Raw genomic sequence first — 24,320 nt, 5'->3', positions numbered from 1 at the left:
TAATTATCAAGGAGAAAAATTATTAACTCTGTACCTTATGGTTTGCTAGGAACTTAAAGCTTTTCAATAAGTCTATAATGCTTTTCCAATAAGAAAAGGTATGAGTCATAAAAGGGGTCAAAAGAGGAGTCTTGGATTTTTATCTCTTTTAGACTCTGTTTCTCTTATTGGCCTCCCATGGTGCTACAATGAAATGGTCTCTACTTAAAGTATTCTCATGGTTTGGCTCCTTTCGCTCTGCATCAATTCTTGGAGGTCTTTCTACTTCACATAGAAATCTTCCAGTTCATCATTCCTTTAAGCACAATAGTATTCTAACACCATCAGATACCACTATTTTTTCAGTCATTCCCCAATCAATGGACACCCCCTCATTTTCCATTTTTTAGCCACTACAAAAAGTGCAGCTAGAAATATTTTTGTACAAATATTTTTCCTCATTATCTCTTTGGGTTACAAACTCAACAGTGTTATGGCTGGGTCAAAGGGTAGGCATTCTTTTAAAGCCCTTTGCACATAGTTCCAAATTGCCCTCCAGACCAATTCACAACTCTACCAACAGTGTATTACTGTCCCAATTTTGCCTCATTCTCTTCAACATTTATCCCTTTCTGGTGCTACCATTTTTGCCAATCTTTTAGGTGTAAGGTAGTACATAAGAGTTGTTTTTATTTTCATTTCCTTAAGCAGGAGGGATTCAGAATACTTTTTTCACGTAATTCCTGTATTTGTCTTGATAGATAGATTCCTAAATATTTTATATTGTTTAGAGTGACTCTAAATGGAGTTTTTCTACCTGCAGCAGCTGAATTTTGTTGGAAACATATAGGAATGCTGATGATTTATGTGGATTTATTTTGTACCCAGCAACTTTGTTAAAGTTGTTAATTATTTCCACTAGCCTTTTAGTTGATTTTCTAGGATTCTTTAAGAAGACCATCTTATCATCTGCAAAGAGTTACACTGTAGTTTTCTCATTGCTTACTTTAATCCCTTCAATTTCTTTTTCTTCTCTAATTGCTACTGTTAGCATTTCTAGAGCAATATTAAATAATTGAGGTGATAATTGACATCCTTCCTTAACACCTGATCTTATTGGGAAAGCTTCTAACTTGTCCCCATTGCAGATGGTAGTAGTAGTAGTGGTGGTGGTAGTGGTGGTGGTGGTGGTGGTGACAGTGTTAGTACAAATAGTAGCTAGACTTTACATAGATTATAGATTCTCTGAGAGTAGAATATCTTTTGCCTCTTTTCACCTTCCTGGGGTTTAGCACAGTACCTAGCCCATAGTAGTCTCTTAAGAAATAGTGATTGATTGATTGTTATTGCATTTAAGGTTTGCAAAGTATGTGACATATGTTCTTTCATTTGACTCTCACAACAATCCTTTTACTCTCCCTCTTGTATGTGAGGGCCACCATGGCCACTGAGGATCATCCTTCTTTGAATGAGCTTATACCTCACAATAAGGACTGAGGAAAAAAAAAGATGATCAGCAAGTGATGAAAAGAAATTCCTTTCTCTGAAAAAATATAATAAATAAACCAGAATTTTGTGCAGAAATTGGAAGTCTGACTATGGATTAGAGGTTCTGAGAATTACTTTTATGGCATAGTATAATGAATCATCTCTGTCCACTGAAAAAGCTGGATTATACCAGTTCAGAAGGGATTGAAGTTAGAAATTGGGACAAAATTCTTTACTGTGAGGGCCCAGATGAGCTTTTCAAGTTGGTATATGTAGTTTGTTTCAGGAAGATTTTTTCCCCACTCTGGTGACACAAAATGGGATCACGGAACAGCTAAGACGATAATTAGGTGGAACACCCAAGCCAAAAAAGTCTAGTGATGGAAATAAATCGTGCAGACATTGCTTTGGTCTCTCCTCATGCATTCATCTTAATCTTTCCTAACAAAAAAGAGAACATTTCTATAGTGTACTAAAGTTTGCAAAATATCTTTTCTCATTCTATATTCATAAGAACCCTATGAGGGAATTGTTATTATCTTGGTTTATCCACAAGGAAACTCAGGTTGAGAGGTTAAGTAATTTATCCAGTGTCAGCATGCTAATATGTGTCTGGGGCAGGATTTTAACTCTGATCTTTCTGACTCTTGATCCAAAATTCTACCCATTATACCACTTGGTGCTTTTTACTATTTTCCAAATCAGGCCAGGCACTGGGAAGAAAAGAGATCTGGTGGGATTTCAGTTAGCTGCCTAATTGTCTGTGTACTTTGAGAAATAGCCATGACCATGGCCAAGAGAGGAAAGGAGCAATGTGAACCCCTGAAACTGGCAGGGCAGGTCAAAGCATCCCCTTGGGAGTTCCAGGGAACTCGGTGCCTGTGTTGAATCTCTGGAGAGGAGAGGGAAGAGAGGTCTCCCATAGGGACAATACTAGGCACAGAGCACTCTTAGATAAATATTCCCTGCTGGTTCCATGTCATCATTTCTTTAATTGTAACTGCAAAGCAGAGAAGGATGCTGCCTAAGAATTTCAGAGTGAGTTTTCTGAGCTACAAGATTTGCTGACCCTAGTAGTAATAGGGAGTTGTTGAGGAGGAATATAGGGTTTTAGACCCAGGAGCTCTTTCCCACAGGTCAGTGTCTTACTTGATGAGGCAGGTAGGGGAGAAAGGATGGGGAGAGCGGGGAGAGGGGGAAAGGAAAATAATTTACCGTTGAGTCATCCCTTATTATCTTACTTTTGGGCAGGTGGTAAAAAAGACTTTGTTGTTCAGTCATTTCAACCATGAAATGTCACTCTTCATGACCTTGTTTGTGGTTTTCTTGGCAAAGATACTGTAATAATTTGTCAAATCCTTCTCTGGTTTATTATATATATGAGAAAAGTAAGGCATAGAGAGATAAGTGACCTGTACAGGATCATGAATCTAATTAGTTCTGAGGCTGTATCTGAACTCAGGAAAATGAAGATTTCTGATTCAAAGTCCACTGTGCTATTTAGCTGTTTTTCCCCACCTCTCTGAAAAAAAGGCTAGTAGAATACAAACAGCATTTTACTTAATAACTTTACACCTTGGAAAACTCATAGGCTTTTTCTTATCCATTTTCAGCATTGTAAAAATTGAATTTGGAATAAAAGATCCTTCAAATCTTTTCCAGTTCTGATGTTTTTCTATTGGGTTAATCTTTGACTTACCCTTCAACAAAGACTTGTTTGTTCTTTGAGTTGGAAGTGGAACTTGCTACTCAACTTGATGTAAACATTTACCTTTATCTTCCTGATCTATAAAGGAGGATCCAAGGGATGAAGGCAGGAGGTGGAAATAGAATATTGTTCGGTGTCTTGTTGAGAGGATTTATTTTTATTACATTTCTGCGAGATGAAAATAGTTCACAAAGTTGCTTTCTTAAACAATTTTGCCTGCCTATGAGCTTCCATATCCTCTATTCTCTTTTATGACTCTCTGCCCCATAGCTCTGCTGCATGTTTCTCTTTACTCTCCAAACTCCATTCCTTTTCCTGCATTCCCCTAGGAAAGATTCCCAGTTCCAGGTCTTTCTCTAGGTAGTGGTGTACTGGTCTATCTTGATTGCTGTTTTGATAATGAAGATGACAGTGGTGGTGATGATGAAAATAACTAGCATTCATAGACTTTGATAGGTGTGCAAAATATTTTCAATTTATTATCCCATTTGACCCTCATAATAATCTTGTGAAGTAGGTACTATTATTATTCCAATATTACAACTGAGAAAACTTTGGCTAAGAGAAATTAAAGGGCTTACCCAGTCATTTGACTTGTATGTGTCTGAGGTAGAAACTTACCTCATGTACATTTGACTCCATGACCAGCACAGCATCCTCTTCATCATGGAAATTTTCAGATGGGAAAACAAAAGTAGTCCTCTGGGTTCTTCTCAGTACACTGACCTAAGCCTATCTCCCTTCAATCAGGAGCTCTGAGCTCTCCTCTGACATCTCATCTATTTTGTTGCCCCAGGGAGGCTATACTTCTTTGACTCTAGAAGTCAGTCCAAGATATAACCTCTGCTGTCCATCTCAGATTGAGTGCCCTGGATCAAGTCAGCTTCCGTCATGAGGACTTGACCAGACTGAGCATGGGACTGATATCCATCAAGGTGATTGTTATTCTGTCATCTCAGTAATGTCTGACTCTTCGTAACCCCATTTTCAGTTCTCTTGGCAAAGAAATTGTAATGATTTGCCATTTCCTTCTCAAGCTCATTTTACAGAAGGGAAGAATGAAACAAGTGACTTACTCAGAATCACCCAGCTAGTAAGTGTCTATGAAGTCAGATTTAAAAAAAAAGTTTTCTTTACTCCAGACCTTATTGTTTCCACTGTGCCACCAACTTTTGCCATGAAGGACACTTTCCTAATTCAACCTTTCTCATTTAGCACAGAAGTAAACCCTAGGATCTCTGGTCCTCCCTTCCTTTAGCTGGTATTTCTTTATCAATTCCGGTCTAATTAGCACCCTTTCATCATTATTCTTTCCTTAGGTACCTCTCTTGCTTCTCTCTCTCTCTCTCTCTCTCTCTCTCTCTCTCTCTCTCTCNTGTGGCCATCACCAACCCACTTAGGTATCCCACCATACTGACCAGCTCTCGGGTAGTGAAGATCACAGTGGTGCTAGGCTTCCGCAGCACCCTGCTTATCATTCCTCCGGTCCTACGGCTGCTCGGCTTCTCCTACTGCCACTACAACCTCCTCACCCACTCTTACTGCTTGCACCAGGACCTGATCCGCCTCTCCTGCTCGAATACACGATTCAATAGCTTCTATGCCTTGACCGTTATCTTACTCTCCATGGGGTCAGACTTCCTCTTCATCCTGCTCTCCTATGTTATGATCTTTCACTCTGTTTTGGCCATTGCTTCCCGGAGGGAGCAGCTCAAGGTCCTCAACACATGTGTGTCCCACATCTTGGCTGTTCTGTGCTTCTATATCCCAGTGTTGGGCCTGTCCATTGTGCACCGGTTTGCTAGGCACTCCTCACCCATAATCCCCGTTGTTATGGGCAATGTGTATGTCCTCTTCCCACCTCTCATGAATCCTCTCATTTATAGCATCAAAACTCAACAGATCCGTAGGGCAATAATCCGCGTTATTTCTCTGAAAGGGTGCAGACAATCATAAAGCCTCTGTAGCTTAAACAAGTTCTTATCATCTATAAAGAAGGCAAATTTCTTTGGAAAATGGGACATAATTTCAATGTAGCATGATATGATTCCCTTCTTCCAATCCTTTCCATAAGTATTTTGGTCATTTATCTTTTTTTTTCCTTCTTCCCAGTTTTCCCACTCCTGACTCCCTATCCATCAATCCATATCTCCTCAGGGACCATAAACTCGATTTATTATGAGCTGTCAGAAAACACAACTTAGAAGGAATGTCTGCTGGGATAGAGACAAAACAGAATAGTTGTGGAAGTCATTCTAAATATAAACAAAAATTCTTCTGGACACACCAAAAGAAATTGCATAGTTTTAGAGTTAGAAGGAACTTCAGTGGCCATACAGTATACTTCATATCTTGAAGATGTGAAATGAAAGATAACACACTTATTTCCCTAGGACTCTTTCCCCTTTTTAATAGTGCTAATTATCAGGCAGTTTTTGCTAACTTCAAGCCTACAGAAATTTTTACCAATTTTTATCCATTGTTTTTGGTTCTGTCCTCTGGGGCTAAATAAAATGGATAGATTACTCCTCTAGGTGACAGATGCTTGAAGATCAGCATTTTATATACATTACTTTGCTATAAAAATAAGGAATGCTTAACCTAGGGTAGAGAAGACTTGACATTATAGGTAATATGAATTATTGGTTTGGAGCTAAAGCAGAGTCAATTATTGCCCTGTTCTCCAAAAAGTCTACCCTGATGTCTCTAGCTGGCAATGGATTTCTTCCTATTTCACAAAAAAATTTTGTCTGTATATCCCATGTGTAATGATCCCATTCTCAAAAACCAAATATTTATTTGTGTATTCCTTCTTTATCTTCCTACTCCTAAAATATCTGACCCACAGGAAAGAATATTTTCTAATACTCTTCTTACTTCCAACCTCTGAAAAAAATTAAAATTATACTCATGAACAAGAAAACTTTTCTCATGAAAACATTATGGCTATCTCTAGTTCATTAATTTATCTAAATACCTTTTGAAACTTTTTATATTCTTCGTTTCTACTCTCTTTTGTGATATTGAATTTAAGAAGTTTACTGTTGTTCACTATGAATAAAAAATAAAAATCAACTATATCTTTTGACTTTAAGGTGATTTAATGTCCCTTAGTTACCGTACTTCATGAAACAGTAATGATTGTATCCATATAAACTTTATTTTATGAAAAATACAATCAATATCCACATTGGCATCTGTCTTTAGAATAATGATTATTCATCTTTTCATTATATCTCAATACATCAAGAAGAAATAACAAAAATATGTAGAGCATCTGTGCCACTTGATGTGAATACTTAGATGGGAAACAGGAACTATAGGATTTAAAGATGAAAAGGTTCTCAGAGACCAACACATAACATCCTTTTATTTTACAAAAGATGAAACTGAATTCAAAAGAAATGAAGTCACTTGCCCAATGCAAAGTCATATAGTTGATGACCAGAAGAGATACTCAAAAGGAAATTGTAGTCTAAATATAAGAACATAACATATAACCAATACATATATTATAGTAATAAAAGGAAGGGGAGAACGCAAGAGAAAAGAACATTCAATTGCACTGTTATTCTTTAGTGTAACCAGCACCTTCCACCTGATGCACAACCCTGCAGCAAAAGTCACAATAACTCCATGGGTCACATTTACAAGATCATCTCCATTAACTGATTCCATTCATAAAGAGAAAAATAAATCATTAATTTGGGTCAAAATGGAAGTGGTGGAGAAATTCAGACAGTATAGTCTATAATAAAAAGAACTTTGCTATATATATGCTTGAAATCAAAAGGGAAAAAACCCTAGTCGCTAGAGTTGTCCAAAAGTACAATGGACTGCTTTTTTATGAGAAATCATGAATTTAATTTGTTTGGACACCTTGAATCCGTGGCCATATGACCATTTCTTGGGTATATTAGGAAGATTCATGACATATATGAATAGGATTAAATGACCTCTGAAATCTCTTCCACTCTTAAATACTGAACCTATAAAGTCTTTCAAAAGCAAAAATTAGATTCAATGAATAGAATGGAAATATGTAACAAAGGATAATTTTAAAACATATTATAGACATATCATTAACATGTAAATATTTTAATAATTTTTTATTTAGAATATTTTTCCACGGTTATATGATTCATGGTTATTCCCACCCCTCTTCCCTCACCCCTTCCCTGAGCTGACAAGCATTTCCACTGTTACACATGTATCATTTTTCAAAACCTATTTACATATTATTCATATTTGCAGTAGAGTGATCTCCTAACACCAAAACACCAATCATATCCCCATCAAATCATGTGATCTATCAAATATTTTTCTTTTGTATTTCTATTTCCATAGTTCTTTCTCTGGATGTGGATTGTGTTCTTTCTCATAAGTTTTTCTGGATTGTCCTGGATTGCTACTGATAGAGAAGTCTATTTCATTCAATTGTGCTACAAAGAAATGGTCTTTACAAAAATTGTTCTCATGATTCGGCTCCTTTCATGCGGCATCAATTCTTGGATGTCTTTCCAGTTCACATAGAAACCTTCAAGTTCATCATTTCTTTTAGCACAATAGTATTCCAACACCATCAGATACCACAATTTGTTCATTCCCCAATCAATGGACACCCCATCATTATCCAACTTTTTGCCACTACGAAGACTGTACCTAGAAATATTTTTGTACAAGTATTTTCCCTCATTATCTCTTTTGGGTGCAAACCCAACAGTGGTATGGCTGGGTCAAAGGGTAGGCAGTCTTTTAAAACTCTTTGCACATAGTTCCAAAATGCCCTCCAGAATGGTTGGACCAATTCACAACTCCACCAACAGTGTATTACTCTCCCAATTTTGCCACATCCCCTCCAAGATTTATTTTTCTGTGCTGCCATATTGGCTGATCTGTTAGGTGTAAGGAAGTACTGCAGAGTTGTTTTTGAGGAGGGATTTAGAACACTTTTTTCACATGATTATTGAAAGTTTTGATTTCTTCATCTGAAAATTGCCTTTTCATATCCATTGATCATTGTTGATTGGTGAACGGCTTGATTTTTTTGTAAGTTTTACTTAGTTCCTTATATATTTGGGAAATTAAACCTTTGTCACATAATTTTATTATGAAATTTTTTCCCAGTTTTTTGCTTTCCTTCTAATTTAGTTACATTGGTTTTGTTTGTACAAATCCTTTTTAATTTGATGTAATCAAAATCATTCAATTTACATTTTGTAATGTTCTCTATTTCTTGCTAAATCTTAAATTCCCTCCTTTCCCACAGATCTCACAGGTATACTATTCTATGCTCACCTAATTTTTTCATGATTTCATAATTATTTACCTATTTTGCATTTATCTTGATTTGGGTGTGAGATGTTGATCTAGACCTAATTTTTCTGATACTATTTTCCAATTTTCCCAGCAGTTTTTGTCAAACAGTGAGTTTTTATCCCAAAAGCTGGAAACATTGCATTTATCGAACAATATCTTCCTAAGGTCATTTACCACTAATCTATTCCATTGAACCCCTCTTCTTTCTCTTAGCCAATATCATATTGTTTTGATGACCACTATTTTATATAGTACATTTTAAGATCTGGTACTGCTAGGCTACAATCCTTCACATTTTTTTTCATTAATCCCCTTGATATTCTTGATCTTTTGTTCTTCCAGATGAATTTTTTATAATTTTTTATAATTTTATAAAAAAACTTTTTTGGTAGCTGGATAGGTATAATACTTAATAAGTAAATTAATTTGGGGAGGATTGGCATTTTTATTATATTTGCTCTTCCTACCCATGAAAAAATTAATGTTTTTGCAATTATTTAGTTCCAGTTTTAATTTTGTGAGAACTGCTTTATAGTTGTGATCTTATAATTTCTGTATTTGTCTTGGTAGATAGATTCCTAAATATTTTATATAGTCTAGAGTGACTCTAAATGAATTTTCTCTTTCTACCTCTAGCAGCTGAGATTTGTTTGAAACATATAGGAATGCCAATGATTTATGCGGGCTTATTTTGTACCCAACAACTTTGCTAAAGTTGTTAATTATTTCCACTAGCCTTTTAGTTGATTTTCTAGGATACTTTAAGAAGATCATCATATCATCTGCAAAGAGTTACAGTTTAGTTTCCTCATTGCTTACTTTAATCCCTTCAATTTCTTTTTCTTCTCTAATTTCTACTATTAATCTTTCCTAACAAAAAAGTGAATATTTCTATAGTACTCTAAGGTTTGCAAAATACTTTATATGTTTTCTCATTCTATCTTCACAAGAACCTTGTGAGGGAAGTGTTATTATCTCTGGTTTACACATAAGGAAACTCAGGTTGAGAGATCAAATAATTTGTTCAGTGTCACAATGCTAATATGTGTCTGGGGCAGGATTTTAACTCTGATCTTTCTGACTCTTGGTCCAGAACTCTACCCATTACACCACTTGGTGCTTTTTACTATTTTTGAAACTGGGCCAGGCACTGGGAAGAAAAGAGATCTGGTGGAAGGCCAGTGAGTTGCCTAACTGTCTGTGTACTTTGAGAGGTGACCATGACCATGGCCAAGAGAGGAAAGGAGCAATGTGAACCCCTGAAACTGGCAGGGCAGGTCAAAGCATCCCCTTGGGAGTTCCAGGGAACTCGGTGCCTGTGTTGAATCTCTGGAGCAGAGAGAGGGAAGAGAGGTCCCCCATAGGGACAATCCTAGGCACAGAGCACTCTTAGATAAATATTCCCTGCTGCTTCCATGTCATCATTTCTTTAATTGTAACTGCAAAGCAGAGAAGGATGCTGCCCTAAGAATTTCAGAGTGAGTTTTCTGAGGAACAGAAAGTCAGCCTTGACTACAAGACTTGCTGGCCCTAGTAGTAATAGGGATTTTTTGAGGAGGAATATAGGGTTTTAGATTGAGGAGCTATTTTCTGCAGGTCAGTGTCTTACTTGATGAGGTAGGCAAGGGAGAAGGGATGGGGAGAGTGGGGAGAGGGGGAAAGGAAAAAATTTTACCTTTGAGTCATCCCTTATTTCCTTACTTTGGGGGTGAAAAAGTCTTTGTTTTTCTGTCATTTCAACCTTGAAATGTCACACTTCTTGACCTTGTTTTTGGTTTTCTTGGCAAAGATACTGTAATGATTTGTCAAATCCTCTCTATTTTATTTTATAGATGAGGAAAATAAGGCATAGAGAGTTAATGGACTTGTATAAGATCACACAGGTAATAAGTTTCTAAGATTGTTTCTGAACTCATGAAGATGAAGATTTCTGATTCAAAGTCCACTGTGCTATCTAGCTGTGTTTCCCCAGCTCCCTGAAAAATAAAAGCCTAGTAGAATGAAAACAACCTCTTACTTAATAGCTATACACCCTATATAACTCACAGGCTTTCTCTTACCCATTTTTAGCATCTGTAAAAAATGAATTTGGAAAAAAGATCTTTCAGTTTTTTTGAATTCTGATGTTTTTCATTTGGGTTATTCTTTGATTGATTAATCGACAAAGGGTTGCTTTTTCTTTGAGTTGGAAGTGGAAGCTGCTACTCATTTTCCTTTATCTTCCTGATCTTTGAAGGAAGATCCTAGGTATGAAAGCAGGGAGTGGAAATAAAGAGCATTGTTTAGTGTCTTGTTGAGAAGATTTATTTTTACAATTCTTAGATGAATATCGTTCCCAATGTTGCTTTCTTAAACAATTTTGCCTGCCTATGAGCCTCCATATCATCTATTCTCTTTTATGACTGCCCCATAGTTCTGCTGCATGTTTCTCTTTGCTCTCCAAACTCCGTTCCCTTTCTTGCATTTCTGTAGGAAAGATGCCCTGGTTGAGGTCTTTCTCTAGGTAGTGGTGTACTAGTCTAACTTGATTGCTCTGTGGTTGATGAAGATGGTGGTGATGGTAGTGGTACTGGTGATGATAGCTAGCATTCATAAATTTCGAAAGGTGTGCAAAATCTTTTCCATTTATTATCCCATTTGACCCTCATAATAATCTTGTGAAGTAGATACTATTATTATTCCAATATTACAACTGAGAAAATTTTGGCTGAGAGAGATTAAAGGACTTTCCCAGTCATTTGACTTGTATGTATTTTTGGTAAGAAATGACATCATATACATTTGACTCCATGACCAGCACAGCATCCTCTTCATCATGGAAATTTTCAGATGGGAAAACAAAAGTAATCCTCTGGGTTCTTCTCAGTACACTAACCTAAGCCTATCTCCCTTCACTCTGGAGTTCTGAGCTCTCCTCTGATATTTCATCAATTCTGTTGCCCCAGGGAGGCTATACTTCTTTGACTCTAGAAGTCAGTCCAAGACATAACCTCTGCTGTCCATCTCAGATTAAGTGCCCTGGATCAAGTCAGCTTCCTTCATGAGGACTTGACCGGACTGAGCATGGGACTGATATCCATTCAAGGTGATTGTTATTCTGTCACCTCAGTAATGTCTGAATTTTTGTAACCTCCTTTGGAGTTCTCTTGTGAAAGAAATTAGAATGGTTTTTCATTTCTTTCTCCAGCTCACTTTACATAACAGAAAACTGAAGCAAGTGACTTACTCAGAGTCACACAGCTAGTAAGTGTCTCAAGTCAGATTTTAAAAAGGTTTTCTTTACTCCAGACCTCATTCTATCCACTGTGCCACCTAATTTTTGCCATGAAGGACCCTTTCCCAATTCAGCCTTTCTTACTTAGCACAGGAGTAAACCCAAGGATCTCTGTTCCTCCCTTCCTTTAGCTGGTATTTCTTTATCAGTTCCATTCTAATTAGATCCCTTTCATCATTATTCTTTCCTTAGGTACCTCTTTTGTCTCTCTCTCTACTTGTCTTTGTTCTAGGTTTTAAAAGGTAACTCCACTCTGGCTTAGGAGTAAACAATACAAACTTGATGAGGAGGGAGTTTTTAGAGGTGATGACAAAAAGAAAGTAGCAAGCCACTTGCAAATTGAAGGGAAAAAATTGACTCCGAGAGAGAGTAGCTGATTACAAGCCTGGGAAGGTAGTGGCCCATCTAATGCTTCTAAAGGAGAATAATCAGGCCAAGCTAAAGTGCTAAAGATTGAAGTCCTGTTGTACAAGGGTAATGAAGGAAGACAATATTGGTAGGAGCTGAACTTACCTCATGGAAGACACCATGGAAGGGGAAAGGCCTAATATATAATAAAAATAGAGTTATGAATTTATCTTTCTTCCATCAGGGGCTCATTCTGAGAAGACATCACAGATAGGCTCCAGGTAGAAGATGGTGTTACTGGATGAATCTGTCACCAGCTCTCCCCGTCTTGTCCTCCACTTCATCAAGGCACTGGCTATGGACATATTTTCATTAATGACATCCTGGTTTAAATTCTCTTTCAGCCTTCTTTCAAGAAACTTTGTGAATTCTGAGTCCAAAATCTTTTCCATAGCTCACTTTCCTCTTTGTTTTGTTCCTTTTGGGTCTCAGGGCTAATTGGGCATCACCACAACCCTGTAGAAGAGATATTGACTTAGTCTTGAATATTGCATAAAAAGACTGAAGAGAAAGATGATACATATTCCTGGGGGGTAGACTTGAAAAATGTGACTTTCCAATTGTGAAGGGACCCTGACTAGCAATATAAAATCTAAACATAGGGCCCCAGCTACCCCTGCCAGTCAGTGCATATCTGCAGCCCCAGGACTCCTTTCTTCCAATTAGCTATGGTTTACTCCTTACAAACCATTTTAGGCTCAATGACACCTCCAGGCATCAGGGTGATAGGCACAAGGACACCCTCTACTAGCATCTGTGATAAGTTCACATCTGCTTTTTGATGTCACGAATTTCACCCACTTTTCCTCTACTTTTGTCTATTAGAAATATTAAATGAGGAACATGCTCATTATATTTATTCACTTTCAAGTATTTAAAGGATTGTAATGTGCAAAAATTATTGTACTTCTTCTTCCTTACCTCCAGGGAAAGAATTAAGAGCTAGAGAAAAACAGCAGAAAGGCAGATTTCAGATTGACATGAGAATAAACTTGCTAATAATAAGAGCCACCTAAATGGAGAAGAGGATGCTTCAGGGTAAAGGGAATTCATTGGAAGGTTCCAATCATAGGTTGGATGGATATTTGTCTCCCACTGTAGAGATCATTCTTGACATGGTGCAAGTGGGACAGGATAACTTCTGAAACACCTTTTAATTCTGAGTTTTTGTGATTGTGAGTTATATCCTTTGTTAGAAGTAGATATTTGCAAGGTTCCTCCATAATTCTGATATCATGTCCAATACCCTGGGTATCAATTCTAGTTCTTCTAACTTTCTGCTTACAGGTTTCCCTGGCCTGGAGTGGGCCCACCACTGGATCTCCATCCCTGTCTTCTCTGTATACCTGGCTGCCATACTGGGCAATGCCATAATACTTCACATTGTCCGCACTGACCCCTCCCTACATCAGCCAATGTATTACTTCCTGGCCATGCTGGCAAGTACAGACTTAGGCCTGTGTGTCTCTACCATGCCCACAGTGCTGGGGGTCCTGTGGCTTGATTTCCGTGGCATCCACCTCTATGCCTGTGTCCTCCAACTCTATGTCGTGCACTCCTTCTCCTTCATGGAATCAGCCATGCTCTTTGCCATGGCCTATGACCGCTTTGTGGCCATCACCAACCCACTTAGGTATCCCACCATACTGACCAGCTCTCGGGTAGTGAAGATCACAGTGGTGCTAGGCTTCCGCAGCACCCTGCTTATCATTCCTCCGGTCCTACGGCTGCTCGGCTTCTCCTACTGCCACCACAACCTCCTCTCCCACTCTTACTGCTTGCACCAGGACATGATCCGCCTCTCCTGCTCAAATACACGATTCAACAGCTTCTATGCCTTGACCGTTATCTTACTCTCCATGGGGTCAGACTTCCTCTTCATCCTCCTCTCCTATGCCATGATCTTTCACTCTGTTTTGGCCATTGCTTCCCGGAGGGAGCAGCTCAAGGCCCTCAACACATGTGTGTCCCACATCTTGGCTGTTCTGTGCTTCTATATCCCAGTGTTGGGCCTGTCCATTGTGCACCGGTTTGCTAGGCACTCCTCACCCATAATTCCCATCGTTATGGGCAATGTGTATGTCCTCTTCCCACCTCTCATGAATCCGGTCATCTACAGTATCAAGACCCAACAGATACGTAAGGCTATTGTGAGAGTCATCTCTCTGGGACGAGCCAGATAATTGTAGATATATTTCTTTAGCTCAGAGAATGTGTTTCCCTGTAGTCATTTGTAAAATACCATAATAATAAAAGCACGGGAAATTTTTCTCATAAAACCTTGACATTTTTCCACAATATAGATGCATTTATTAAGAAGAGGGTAACAAATGAATCCAATATACCTACAAAGAGCTAGTTTGAAGGAATGCCTATATATTGGCCACATAAATGGATAGAAATTCCATGCTTCTCACATTGTTTAGCAACTAAATGATGTCTTCTAGTGATTTCCTTGAATTATTCTCTTCTCGGTATGCTCCCTATCTGTCACTGCTTTTTGCTGCTTTGATTGGGCATCACATTTTGGCTATAGTTGCTACTCAGCTCTCTTACTGTTTTCAGGTTTACCTTTTGTCCATCCAACCTCAAGATCTAGACTATTTAGATTAGCAAGAAGAAGAAGCTTGCAGAAGACACTATGGATCTGTTAATTAAATCTTTGAACCAACTTCATCCATTGTGGAGTTCTATTTTTTGTTTCTGTTTGTTCATTTTTTTTTGCTTTGTGTGGAGAGTCTACTCTTTCTGGAAGATTTTTCAGGTTCTCATTGGACCTAAGCTACAGTCTTCAACTGAAGTGCCATTCTGAGTACTACCTACAACTCTCTCCTATATCTTGTACAATGGTTAGTAAATCCCTTTTCAAGGGAATACTACCTATCCCTTTACTCACTTCTTGCAACCAAAGGCTAATAACAATCTTCTTAACCAATTTGCTATGAAAGGTAGCATGTGCCCAGACTAAAATTGCATCCTTTTTAAAAAAACCTTCTTTGAATTTGAACTTTGAATGTAAACTTTTTTCTGTTCTTCTGTTTCCCATGAGTTGCACAATTCAGCTCCAGACCAGCTTATTAGGTACCCTTTAGAGTTCTTAGACATTTTCATAAGGATCTGGATGAAATTGTAAGGAATGGCTTTTAATCTTACGCATTATGTTCCTCATTTTTTAAAAATTCAAATGACAATGCTTAATTGTACACAAGCAAAAAGAAGACTGAAAAGATGACTTTTACTTTGCTTCCTTCCAGAAAAAAAAAAAAAAAACTACAGCCTGCCTCTCAATGTTCTCTCTACATAAGCAGTTAAACACCAAGTACAATTCTCTGGGGCATTCCAATGCAGCACTCCTTTTACATTGACATTGTTGATTAATGACTTCTCTAGGTTTAAACTATTCAATCAGGTCTGAATCTTATCTAATTGTGTGACCCACATTTCTCAATCTTCTCAATAAAGAAAAACTATGAAATGCTTTGCTAAAATCTGGATCAACTATATGCACAACAATCCCCTCATTCACTAGTTTAGAAACCCAGTCATAAAACAAAGGTTAATCTGGTATGGCCTTTTCTGAAAAAGACACACCAGCTTTTTTTGACTAGATGTTCCTTAACCATCTCCTAATTAATACCTATTAGAATTTTGCCAAAAATCAAAGTCAAGCTCACTGATGCATGGTATATGGATTCAGATGTTCAAAATTAGGTCATTGGCCTTATTCATTCATTTTTATGTCTCCTATTTTCCATGAACATTCATAAATCACAGGCATTGCACTTAAATTTATCCATTCATTGAGGACCAAAAGAGAAAATATTTTCTGGATCACACAGATATCTTTTTGACATATGCTGGCAGGGGCTATTTCTTTTACTGTCTTTACTTATCTGAAGTATCAGCTTGCTTTTTTCCCATATTTGTTCATTCCTTTTCTATCCAAAAATTGTGCTCCTCAGCAGAGAAAATGGACACAAAACAGTAGCTCACTGAATTGTTTTTCTCTATTGCCAATGAGCCTTATCCTATCCAGTTTTAGCAGCAATCCCATATATTAATCTATATATCTATCTATGTATCTATGTATTTATCCCTCACTACTTTGTTGTTCTGAGCATTTCTTGCTAACTTCAGTTAGCTCACCATACATTTTAGATGTCCTAATAGTATTATCTCAAGACCTTGTCATGCTTTTGTTTATGTGCTATCACCTATTTGCTTACATCTACTGAGTGTGAATTTTTTAAGTAGAGGGTGCTTTTCCTGATGTAACTTGTCTCTTTAGACATTGATATCTTTAAATAATTATTATTTTTCCTCCTTTTTGGAACTTCTTCCCTATCTGTCATTGGAGTTTTATTTTTAGGAATTTCCCATTCCTCATATGTTGACTTCCCCAAAAGTTTGACTAATGGATCTATTTTAACTTAGGGGATAATCTTTAGTAGAATGTCTTGGGACTTCATTATTGACAATGTTCAGTCCAACATTGTTTATCTGTGATTGAGATAGATGTATAAATAACTGACTTACAAAATTTGTAAGTGACACAATGTTGGATAGGATAATTTAAGTGATTGATTGTATATATATATGTATATATATCTTTTTTTCTTTAACTGGTCATGTGTTGCAGCAGCTAGTGTTCTGGGCTGAGAGACAGTTAACTTTTCTGAGTCTCTACTGCCTCATGATTAATATGGTATTAATTATATCCCACGACAACTCACAGATTTGTCATATTGCTCTATTGAAACTATGTACATAAAATGCTTCACAAAAATTAAAGCACTAAATAAATATCTGTTATTAGTGTTATTATCATGATTTTATCATTATTAATATATTGGCTTTTAAAATTTCTTGTTTACCTGGTAACATTGCATAAACATAATATAAATTTAAATTAAATTAATTAAAATAGAATAAATTTAATTAAAATTTAGTAATTGAAATAAATGTAGATTACTGTCTTTCAGTTGAAAATCAAAATACAACTGAAACAAAAGGGCTGTCATGATGGAATGCTTCTTCCTTTAGACATATTTGCATGTCAGAATTCCTATATATACACCTATTTGTCTATATGTATGCACATATCTAATTGTGCATGTTCACCAGTGTATGTATGTGTGTATTCTTATAGACAATCAATAGATCTTAGAGTTCAGAGATAGGAACAATAGGGAGAATTTACATGAAAAGAACATGTCAGTTTAATGACAACCTCATTCAATTTCAAGAGATTGCAGGACATGATTCTTGTCAGGAAGGGCACATGAAACCTAATCTCTTGCACTAGAGAATATATGGGATTTCTCAAGTCACTTCCAGTGATTGGGACTGAGGATGCCCAGAGGTCAGACGAATGTGCCTGTTGTCTTATAAGAGCTGAGCTGTAAAATGGTCCATCTCTTTTTTCTCTTATCCTTTCACAGTTTCTCTCTCCCTTGGACTTGTAATTCATAATACTACAAGAGTGTGATCCTCAATGCCAAGAATAAAAAAAATCTACTTATAGAAGAAGTTCAGAGTATATAGTTTGTACTTGCTTAAATAGAGATGAGACTTAAAATCCTGAATATCTAAGTGCAGCCCAATGTACTCTCCTCTTCTGTTTCCTTTTCTGAACACAGGGAAAAGGCTAAGGGTTTTGAGACTAAACATTTTCAGTCTTGGAGTTACCTTGAGGATAATCCCATATTCAAGAATTCCAGAGACTGAATGTTCCTGAGTTTTGTGCAAGAGAGTGATTTCCTTAATAACGTGATCCTCAGAAGATAAAGGGACCAACTAACAGGAAGATCCTGCAGTTGGAAGATTAAAGCCTTGCCAGAAGGGACCAGGAAACCTCATAGATATTTTGAATTGCTTATGCAGGACAAATTCATCATGAATGGGAGATATCTATTCTTTGGTCTCACAAGTGTCTTGAACTCTTAGGGGAGAGAATAGTAAGTGTAATTGTTTATTTGAGTCTTTTATGTTTCTTACATTTACCTGTGAGCCTTTGAAAATTTTGATTTTTATATGATAGATGAAATAAAACTGCTATAAATGATACTCATATTTTACTTGTATACTTTTATAAGAGTTGGAGTGCTTTTTAACTCATTTTTGGGAAAGCCTTAAGCATGGGCTATAATTAAATTGTTTCAGAGCTTTGCTAGGGAAATAATTCTCAAATTATATTTTGAGAACCCCTTGGGATCTCTGAATCTCTCCCAGGTAATCTGAGAGGTCAAAACAATAATAATGATGAAGATGAAAATGATGATACATTTTAATTTCCAATATAGCAATTTTTGATAGATATAATCCATATTAAACAACAGCTTTTTTGGAATATTAAGTAATCTTTAAGAGAATTAGGGTCCTGAAAAAAGAAAGTTTGATAATTGCTGTTTTAAAGCAATTCAGGTAGGGATATAATCCAAGAAAGGGTGACTCCACATTGATATCAGGTCCCCAGGATCAAACCTTGTCCAAGTAAGCCCAGTCATACATGATAAGGGAAAGGAGACCATGTTGACCCATCAAGGACAAATAGATAAAAGATTTAGTCTCTGTTATACAAGAAAAAAGTTACTAACCATTAAACTTACCCTGAGAAAAGTACATTGGCTTAGGAAGCAATGGCATTGTGTCCCTGAAGTTTTTATACAATGGTTAGGAAAAAAAAAACTTCTTGGATGCATTTATGGAAAGGATTCTTTTTCCAGCATGAACTGGACCAGCTGGCCTCTGAGGCCCATTCCACTTAGGAGAGTCTCTAAATCTGTGATACATAGGGTGAAAAAAGTATATCTAGAAAGCAGGAGTTTTAAAACAGTGATTTAAATATGATTTCAGGTTCAATGAAGAGAGACATAGAATTTTGAGAGGAAGAGCTGATAGAGTCCTGTTAAATTATTCAAAATTACATCTGGAGTGGAATGTCCACTTTTGGACACCATACTTAAGAAAGGATATTGACTAGAATCTATCAGGAGGAAGGCATAGTAATAAAGATATTGAATAAAGACTTGAAATGACTCTTTTTCGGGGAATAATGATGATTATTCTGGAGAAAAGAAGGCCAAAAGTAGGTAAGACAGCTGTCTTCACCTATTTGAAGGGTCGACATGTGAAAAGGAGATCAGAAGTGTTCTGCTTGACCTCAGAGGGTATGAGCAGGTGGACATTGCAAAGAGACAATATTGTGGAAATATAAAGAAGAAAAAACCCCAACAATTAGAGGAATAACATATGCTACCATGAAGAATCAAGAACTCTACCATTATATTTTACTAAATAGAGGCTATATAACCACTAACCAGAAACTTTGCAAAAGAGGGTCATGAATTAGAAAAGAAATGAACTAGATGGCCTCTGCAATATCTTCTTTCCATTATGCTATGAACAAGCATCTCAGAGGCACACTATGCCATGATGCTTCATCTATGTCAGAGAAAAGTACCCCTGTACCCCTGTAGAGAGATACCCACTCTCCCTTTCTCCCCTTTAAGTCAAATCTCCACAACTCATGATACTTTGGTCTCTCAAAGGGGAACTTACATATGAAATTTGAAGGGAACCTTAGGGGCTAACTAATACAATTCGTATCTGACCAAGACTGTCCTAAAACCTTAAAAAAATTAAACTCCAGCTGCCTCTTCTCTCTCTACCACCTCCAGATAGGAAAATTCAGACTTTCTCACACTAGTCCATCCTTTCAATTTCCTCTCAGTCTACACAAAAATGTGAAGGTCCTATTTTTATGCTATTGTTTATTAGCTTTCTTTATTCAATAAGAATTTATTTACTATACATCTACTTACTATCCACCTAGGACTCTGTGGTTGTATCAGAGTGAATATCTTGGGGGCAAGGTTATTTTGCCAACCTGAGAGCTCCTGATTCCTAAATTTAATTTTCATTTTTAATTGATTGAATATTTAATTCTGTAATGGAAGATAAAGAAGAACAAAGTAACCTCTTCAGACCTTTATCTTATATAAGATAGATGGTAGGACAAATCCACCAGTAAGAATGACATCCCACTAACTAAGGAAAGAGGTGGAATTCTGAGTTAGGCGCTAGATGGTAAATGGGGTCTTTGAAGAAGATAAAAGAGAGATATTAGGTCATTGGCTGTTGGGGGAGAATGGAAAGAGGCAGTGATTGTGATTTGTGAGATGGGAAAGAATTTATGAAGGGAAAAGGGAGAAAATGAGAAAATATGTATGTACATGTCTTTATACCCTCACAATCTATGTGATGTCAATTCCCCAATGGATGAAACCGTTGCACTAAAGATAGGCAATTCCCCATAAAAAAGATAAGGGGCTAAAATATCCAAAAAGGGGGAACAGTTTTCCTTTGTCCTCCATAATAGAAGGAAATAACCATGGGAAAGGAGTGACACTATCCAAAGGATTGCATGGAGATGGGTGTTGGGCTAGATTACCTTCCAGAAGTTCTAAAGCATGCCTGCCTGGAGTTGCTTGTGATGTATTCCTTCCCTCCATCTCAGACTTGATGCCTCACAACACCCTCCATCTACCCTTTTCAGTTGCTTAGGGACTATAGGCAGAACAGGGGATGGAGAGGCAATAAAAAAGAGAAGGGGGTAAATGAAATGGGGAGACAAGCTACCTGAAATAAAAGCGGTATTTTTCTTATTCTGATTAACTCCTTTTTTTTTTCATTGTGGTGATAGGATACTTCAGAGGACTATGGAAAAGATTTAAGGAAAGAGAAAAACAAAGCCATGCTCCTAAAGCTACCAGAAGCTATTTAGTGGTGGCAACTAGGTATGGGCCACATGAGCTGAGAAGTTCCTACCTCCCTACTCCCTCCCACTGCCTCTGAGTAAGAGCCGATCAACATAAGAGAGAAGAGAGAGTTCCAGATACTCTGGGAAGAAGGTGGAGATATTGGCTGGTGGGAGCACCAGAAGATTTTTTAAAAACTCTCTTTTAGATTGGATCACTTTGAGAATGCAATTTACATGGGTGATGGGAAATATTTTTTAGTTTTTCATTCCTTTATTTATTCATTCTTTGACTGCCTTACTTATTCAAGCAATATTTAATAGGCAAGGGCTTTTTCCTTTGGTATAACCTGAAAGACTATTGGAAAGGAAGAGGTATTGTGCCCATAGGGCTATAAAACTAGGAATTGCCTCTCCTAGGAGTTTTCTACCAGGAATCATCACACTCTATTCCCTGTACCAGGTTTAGTGAACTGGAACCATTGGTTTGAGCATAAAAATCAGAAAGGGTAAATAGATATCTCTTGCCCTCTCCCTTAAGGTCCCTGTCTCCTTAATTTCCACAAGTTTCTATCCCCCATGCTCTCTGGTTCTCTCATACCCCAGATTTCTAGATCTTTCTAGATCCCTTCCAATTTTTCTCTCTCATCTACTCTTATTTACCCACTCCCCCAAACCAAGGCAACAAACAAAGAGAGGGGACAGAAAACCACATGAGGCTTGCTGGAAGGAATGCAGTTTATTGGTCAGGGGCTATGCCCATAGGGTCAGACCCTATTCATTCCATGTGCAGAAGGTAAACTATATGGAACATAGTGGACTCAGCTCAATGAAAACCACCAGATGGGCAAGGCTTAGTGGTACTTGTGGGCCAGGGCATGGGCGACTCCAGCCACAAGCTTCTGCCAAGCAACCTGGCATTCAGGAGTAAAATCCTTGCCAAAGTGCTCAGCCAGGCAGATCACAATGATATTTCCCAACATCTATAAAAGAAATAGAAAGACACAAAATGAATATCTGACAAAAGGGCTATATCCAGACCTCCTAGGCAACTTATCTGTATTCACCCTCATCCCCATATCCAGACTTATTTCCTGTCACATTAACCCAATACTCAAACTGTAGAGTCTGGTCCTTTTTTCTTCACAATGCCCCACTGAATTCCCCAAACTTCCATTTCCTACATTTCTACTCTTCTCCTGATGTTATTGAATCATTAGACTATTTGATTTTTCACCTAAGTATCTTTTCTTCTCCTTTCTTTTCTCCTAAGGTTTTCCCTTACCTCTCTCCCTTTATTTTTCTGTCCCTCAACAAAGGGAAATGGAGTCTTTGGGTCCTACAGGAACCCTAGTGGTAAGAGTTAAGGAATTAAAGGGAAAATTGAAGAATCTAGTAAATTTAATAAACTAGCTAGGGAAAGGAAAGCAAGGAAACAGAAGAGGGAAAGGAGAAAGAAGGGAGAATTAAGACAGAAAGAGAAGAAAAAATTAAAGAGAAAAGAATTTAATTAGGGAAGGAAACAAAATAAAGGAAGGGGACACCTTAAAAAGAAGAAAGTAGAGAGGGAAAGAGCATAGGAGGCGCATAGGAAAAAAAACTATGGGGAGAGTGTGAAAAGTTGAAAATAAAGGAGATGAAATAAGAAGGCAGGATGTAGAGAGATATTAGAATATAAAAAAGAATGCTGTAGGAGAAATTTTTAAAAACTGAGAGAAAAAAAATAATGTGAACTAAGAAGGGCACAGGCAGATGAGAGAGAGAAAAAAAGAGAAAATCTGGAGAGATAGAAGCACAGGAAGCTAATATAAGCTTTTCAGAAGTCCCTAAGTACTGGGCCATAGATCTCTTCCTGAGTTCTGCTCCTAAACTTTCCTCCTGAGCCACTAACAATTCTTCAGGCTCCTATGGAGGTAAAGATCTGACTAGTAATTTTGATAAGGATGGTAGTATAGAGGGGGGAAATAGCTCATCTTACAGTTTTAGTGTGGTATATTAGAAAGAGCCCTGGATTGGGAGTCAGAGGACATGGATTCAAATTGCATATTGGTCATTCATTGCCCTGTGGCCTTAGACAATTTATTTAATCATGACAAGGCCTTAGGTTCTTCATATGCAAAATAAAAGCAGATTTCTGAAGTTCCTTCTGACTTTAAATCTATGAGTCTGTGAACTTGTAATTCATGATGTGAAAATAATATGAGAAGTGATCAATAAAAATTAACACTGCATTCTGGTAGCTTCCTAATATAATTAATTGCTCTTGCAAACTAAGCACCAAACTCAGTTGTTTCTACCTGATGGAAGGAATTATACATATTTAATCTATCTGCTGTTTAAATATCAATGCCAAGGGGAAAAGGCTCTGTTACATGCCCTTGATAGAGCTTTGTGTGGTAGCAATCCCCCTATTCCGCATCTTCAAATGAGTAACCCCAGAACTTACCTTGAAGTTCTCAGGGTCCACATGCAGCTTGTCACAGTGGAGTTCACTCAGTTTGGCATAAGTACCCTTCAGATTGTCCAAATGCTTGACAGCTTCACCGAAGGAGGTCAGCACCTTAGCACCATGGGCTTGAACCTTAGCATTTGACATGACAGCGCTAGGAGAGGAGAGATCACCAAAGGTCCCAAAAAACCTGGTGGTCCAGGGGTAGACGACGAGCATCCTTTGAGAAAGAAATAGAAAGGAGGTAGTCAAGTTGGTTTTTTTTTTACTGTTCAATGACTAGTTGCTGTCATCATTCCCTGTCCCTCTTCACTGCCCCTTTTTCGTGGCCCCTGGTACTTACCTGCCAAGGGCCTCACCACCAGTCTGGTCAACTGCCACCTTGGACCAGAGGCTGGTGATACAGTTCTTCTCATCCGAAGACAGGTGCACCATTTTGAAAGTTTACTTGTGAACACAGAGATGTGTCAAAAGTAGTGTGATGTTGCAACTAATCCAGCTCTGCCTTTTATCCCTGGCCCCCAAACCTTGCCCTTTGGGCTTCTGGCTGTCTATTGGCTAAAGTTGGGGTGCGGCTAAGCTGGAATGAGGCCAGTGGAAGAGAGGGTGGTGCATGTTTTGGGAGGTGGAGGGGTTGGGAGGAGTTCTGTTTGGGAGGAGATGGACTCCTCTCTGACTACTCAGTCACCAGGCTAGTTTGGCATCACCTCAAGATTTGGGACTCTCTTGAAGTTTTGACCTGAGACATGACTCTCCCCTTATCTCCTGTACCCTTCAAGTATAGACATGGATAGTAAAATATATTTCAGCCATTTGTGTTGAGCATGTAAGAAGAAACTAAAATTCTTTAGTTGTCTGAATATATGTAAATATATGGAAAATCTATTTAAGTTTGGACTGTGTTTTACATGAGAGTCACAATATTTTCCAGGAAGAT

General features: G+C 37.6%; 3 protein-coding genes across 3 annotated transcripts; 2 read left to right on the top strand and 1 right to left on the bottom strand.

Moving 5' to 3' along the window:
• The first annotated feature begins 2,250 nt into the window (after window positions 1-2,250).
• LOC123241133 (olfactory receptor 51V1-like) lies at window positions 2,251-5,131 on the top strand. Its single transcript, XM_044668836.1, has 2 exons — window positions 2,251-2,342; window positions 4,495-5,131. Exons 1-2 carry the CDS (start codon window positions 2,251-2,253, stop codon window positions 5,129-5,131), a joined length of 729 nt encoding a protein of 242 aa, XP_044524771.1.
• An 8,280-nt stretch (window positions 5,132-13,411) lies between these two features.
• LOC123239122 (olfactory receptor 51V1-like) lies at window positions 13,412-14,359 on the top strand. Its single transcript, XM_044666397.1, has one exon. The coding sequence runs from the start codon at window positions 13,412-13,414 to the stop codon at window positions 14,357-14,359; it is 948 nt and encodes a 315-aa protein (XP_044522332.1).
• Window positions 14,360-21,658: 7,299 nt separating this feature from the next.
• On the bottom strand, window positions 21,659-23,871 carry LOC123238695 (hemoglobin subunit beta-M). Its single transcript, XM_044665903.1, has 3 exons — window positions 23,727-23,871; window positions 23,381-23,603; window positions 21,659-21,917 (listed from the first exon to the last, which is right to left on the bottom strand). Exons 1-3 carry the CDS (start codon window positions 23,816-23,818, stop codon window positions 21,789-21,791), a joined length of 444 nt encoding a protein of 147 aa, XP_044521838.1. The 5' UTR covers window positions 23,819-23,871; the 3' UTR covers window positions 21,659-21,788.
• Between the last annotated feature and the right edge of the window lie 449 nt (window positions 23,872-24,320).

This window comes from Gracilinanus agilis, chromosome 3 (genome assembly GCF_016433145.1).
Source record: "Gracilinanus agilis isolate LMUSP501 chromosome 3, AgileGrace, whole genome shotgun sequence".
In the NCBI taxonomy this organism is placed as follows: domain Eukaryota; kingdom Metazoa; phylum Chordata; class Mammalia; order Didelphimorphia; family Didelphidae; genus Gracilinanus; species Gracilinanus agilis.
This window is presented reverse-complemented; position numbering and strand designations above follow the sequence as displayed.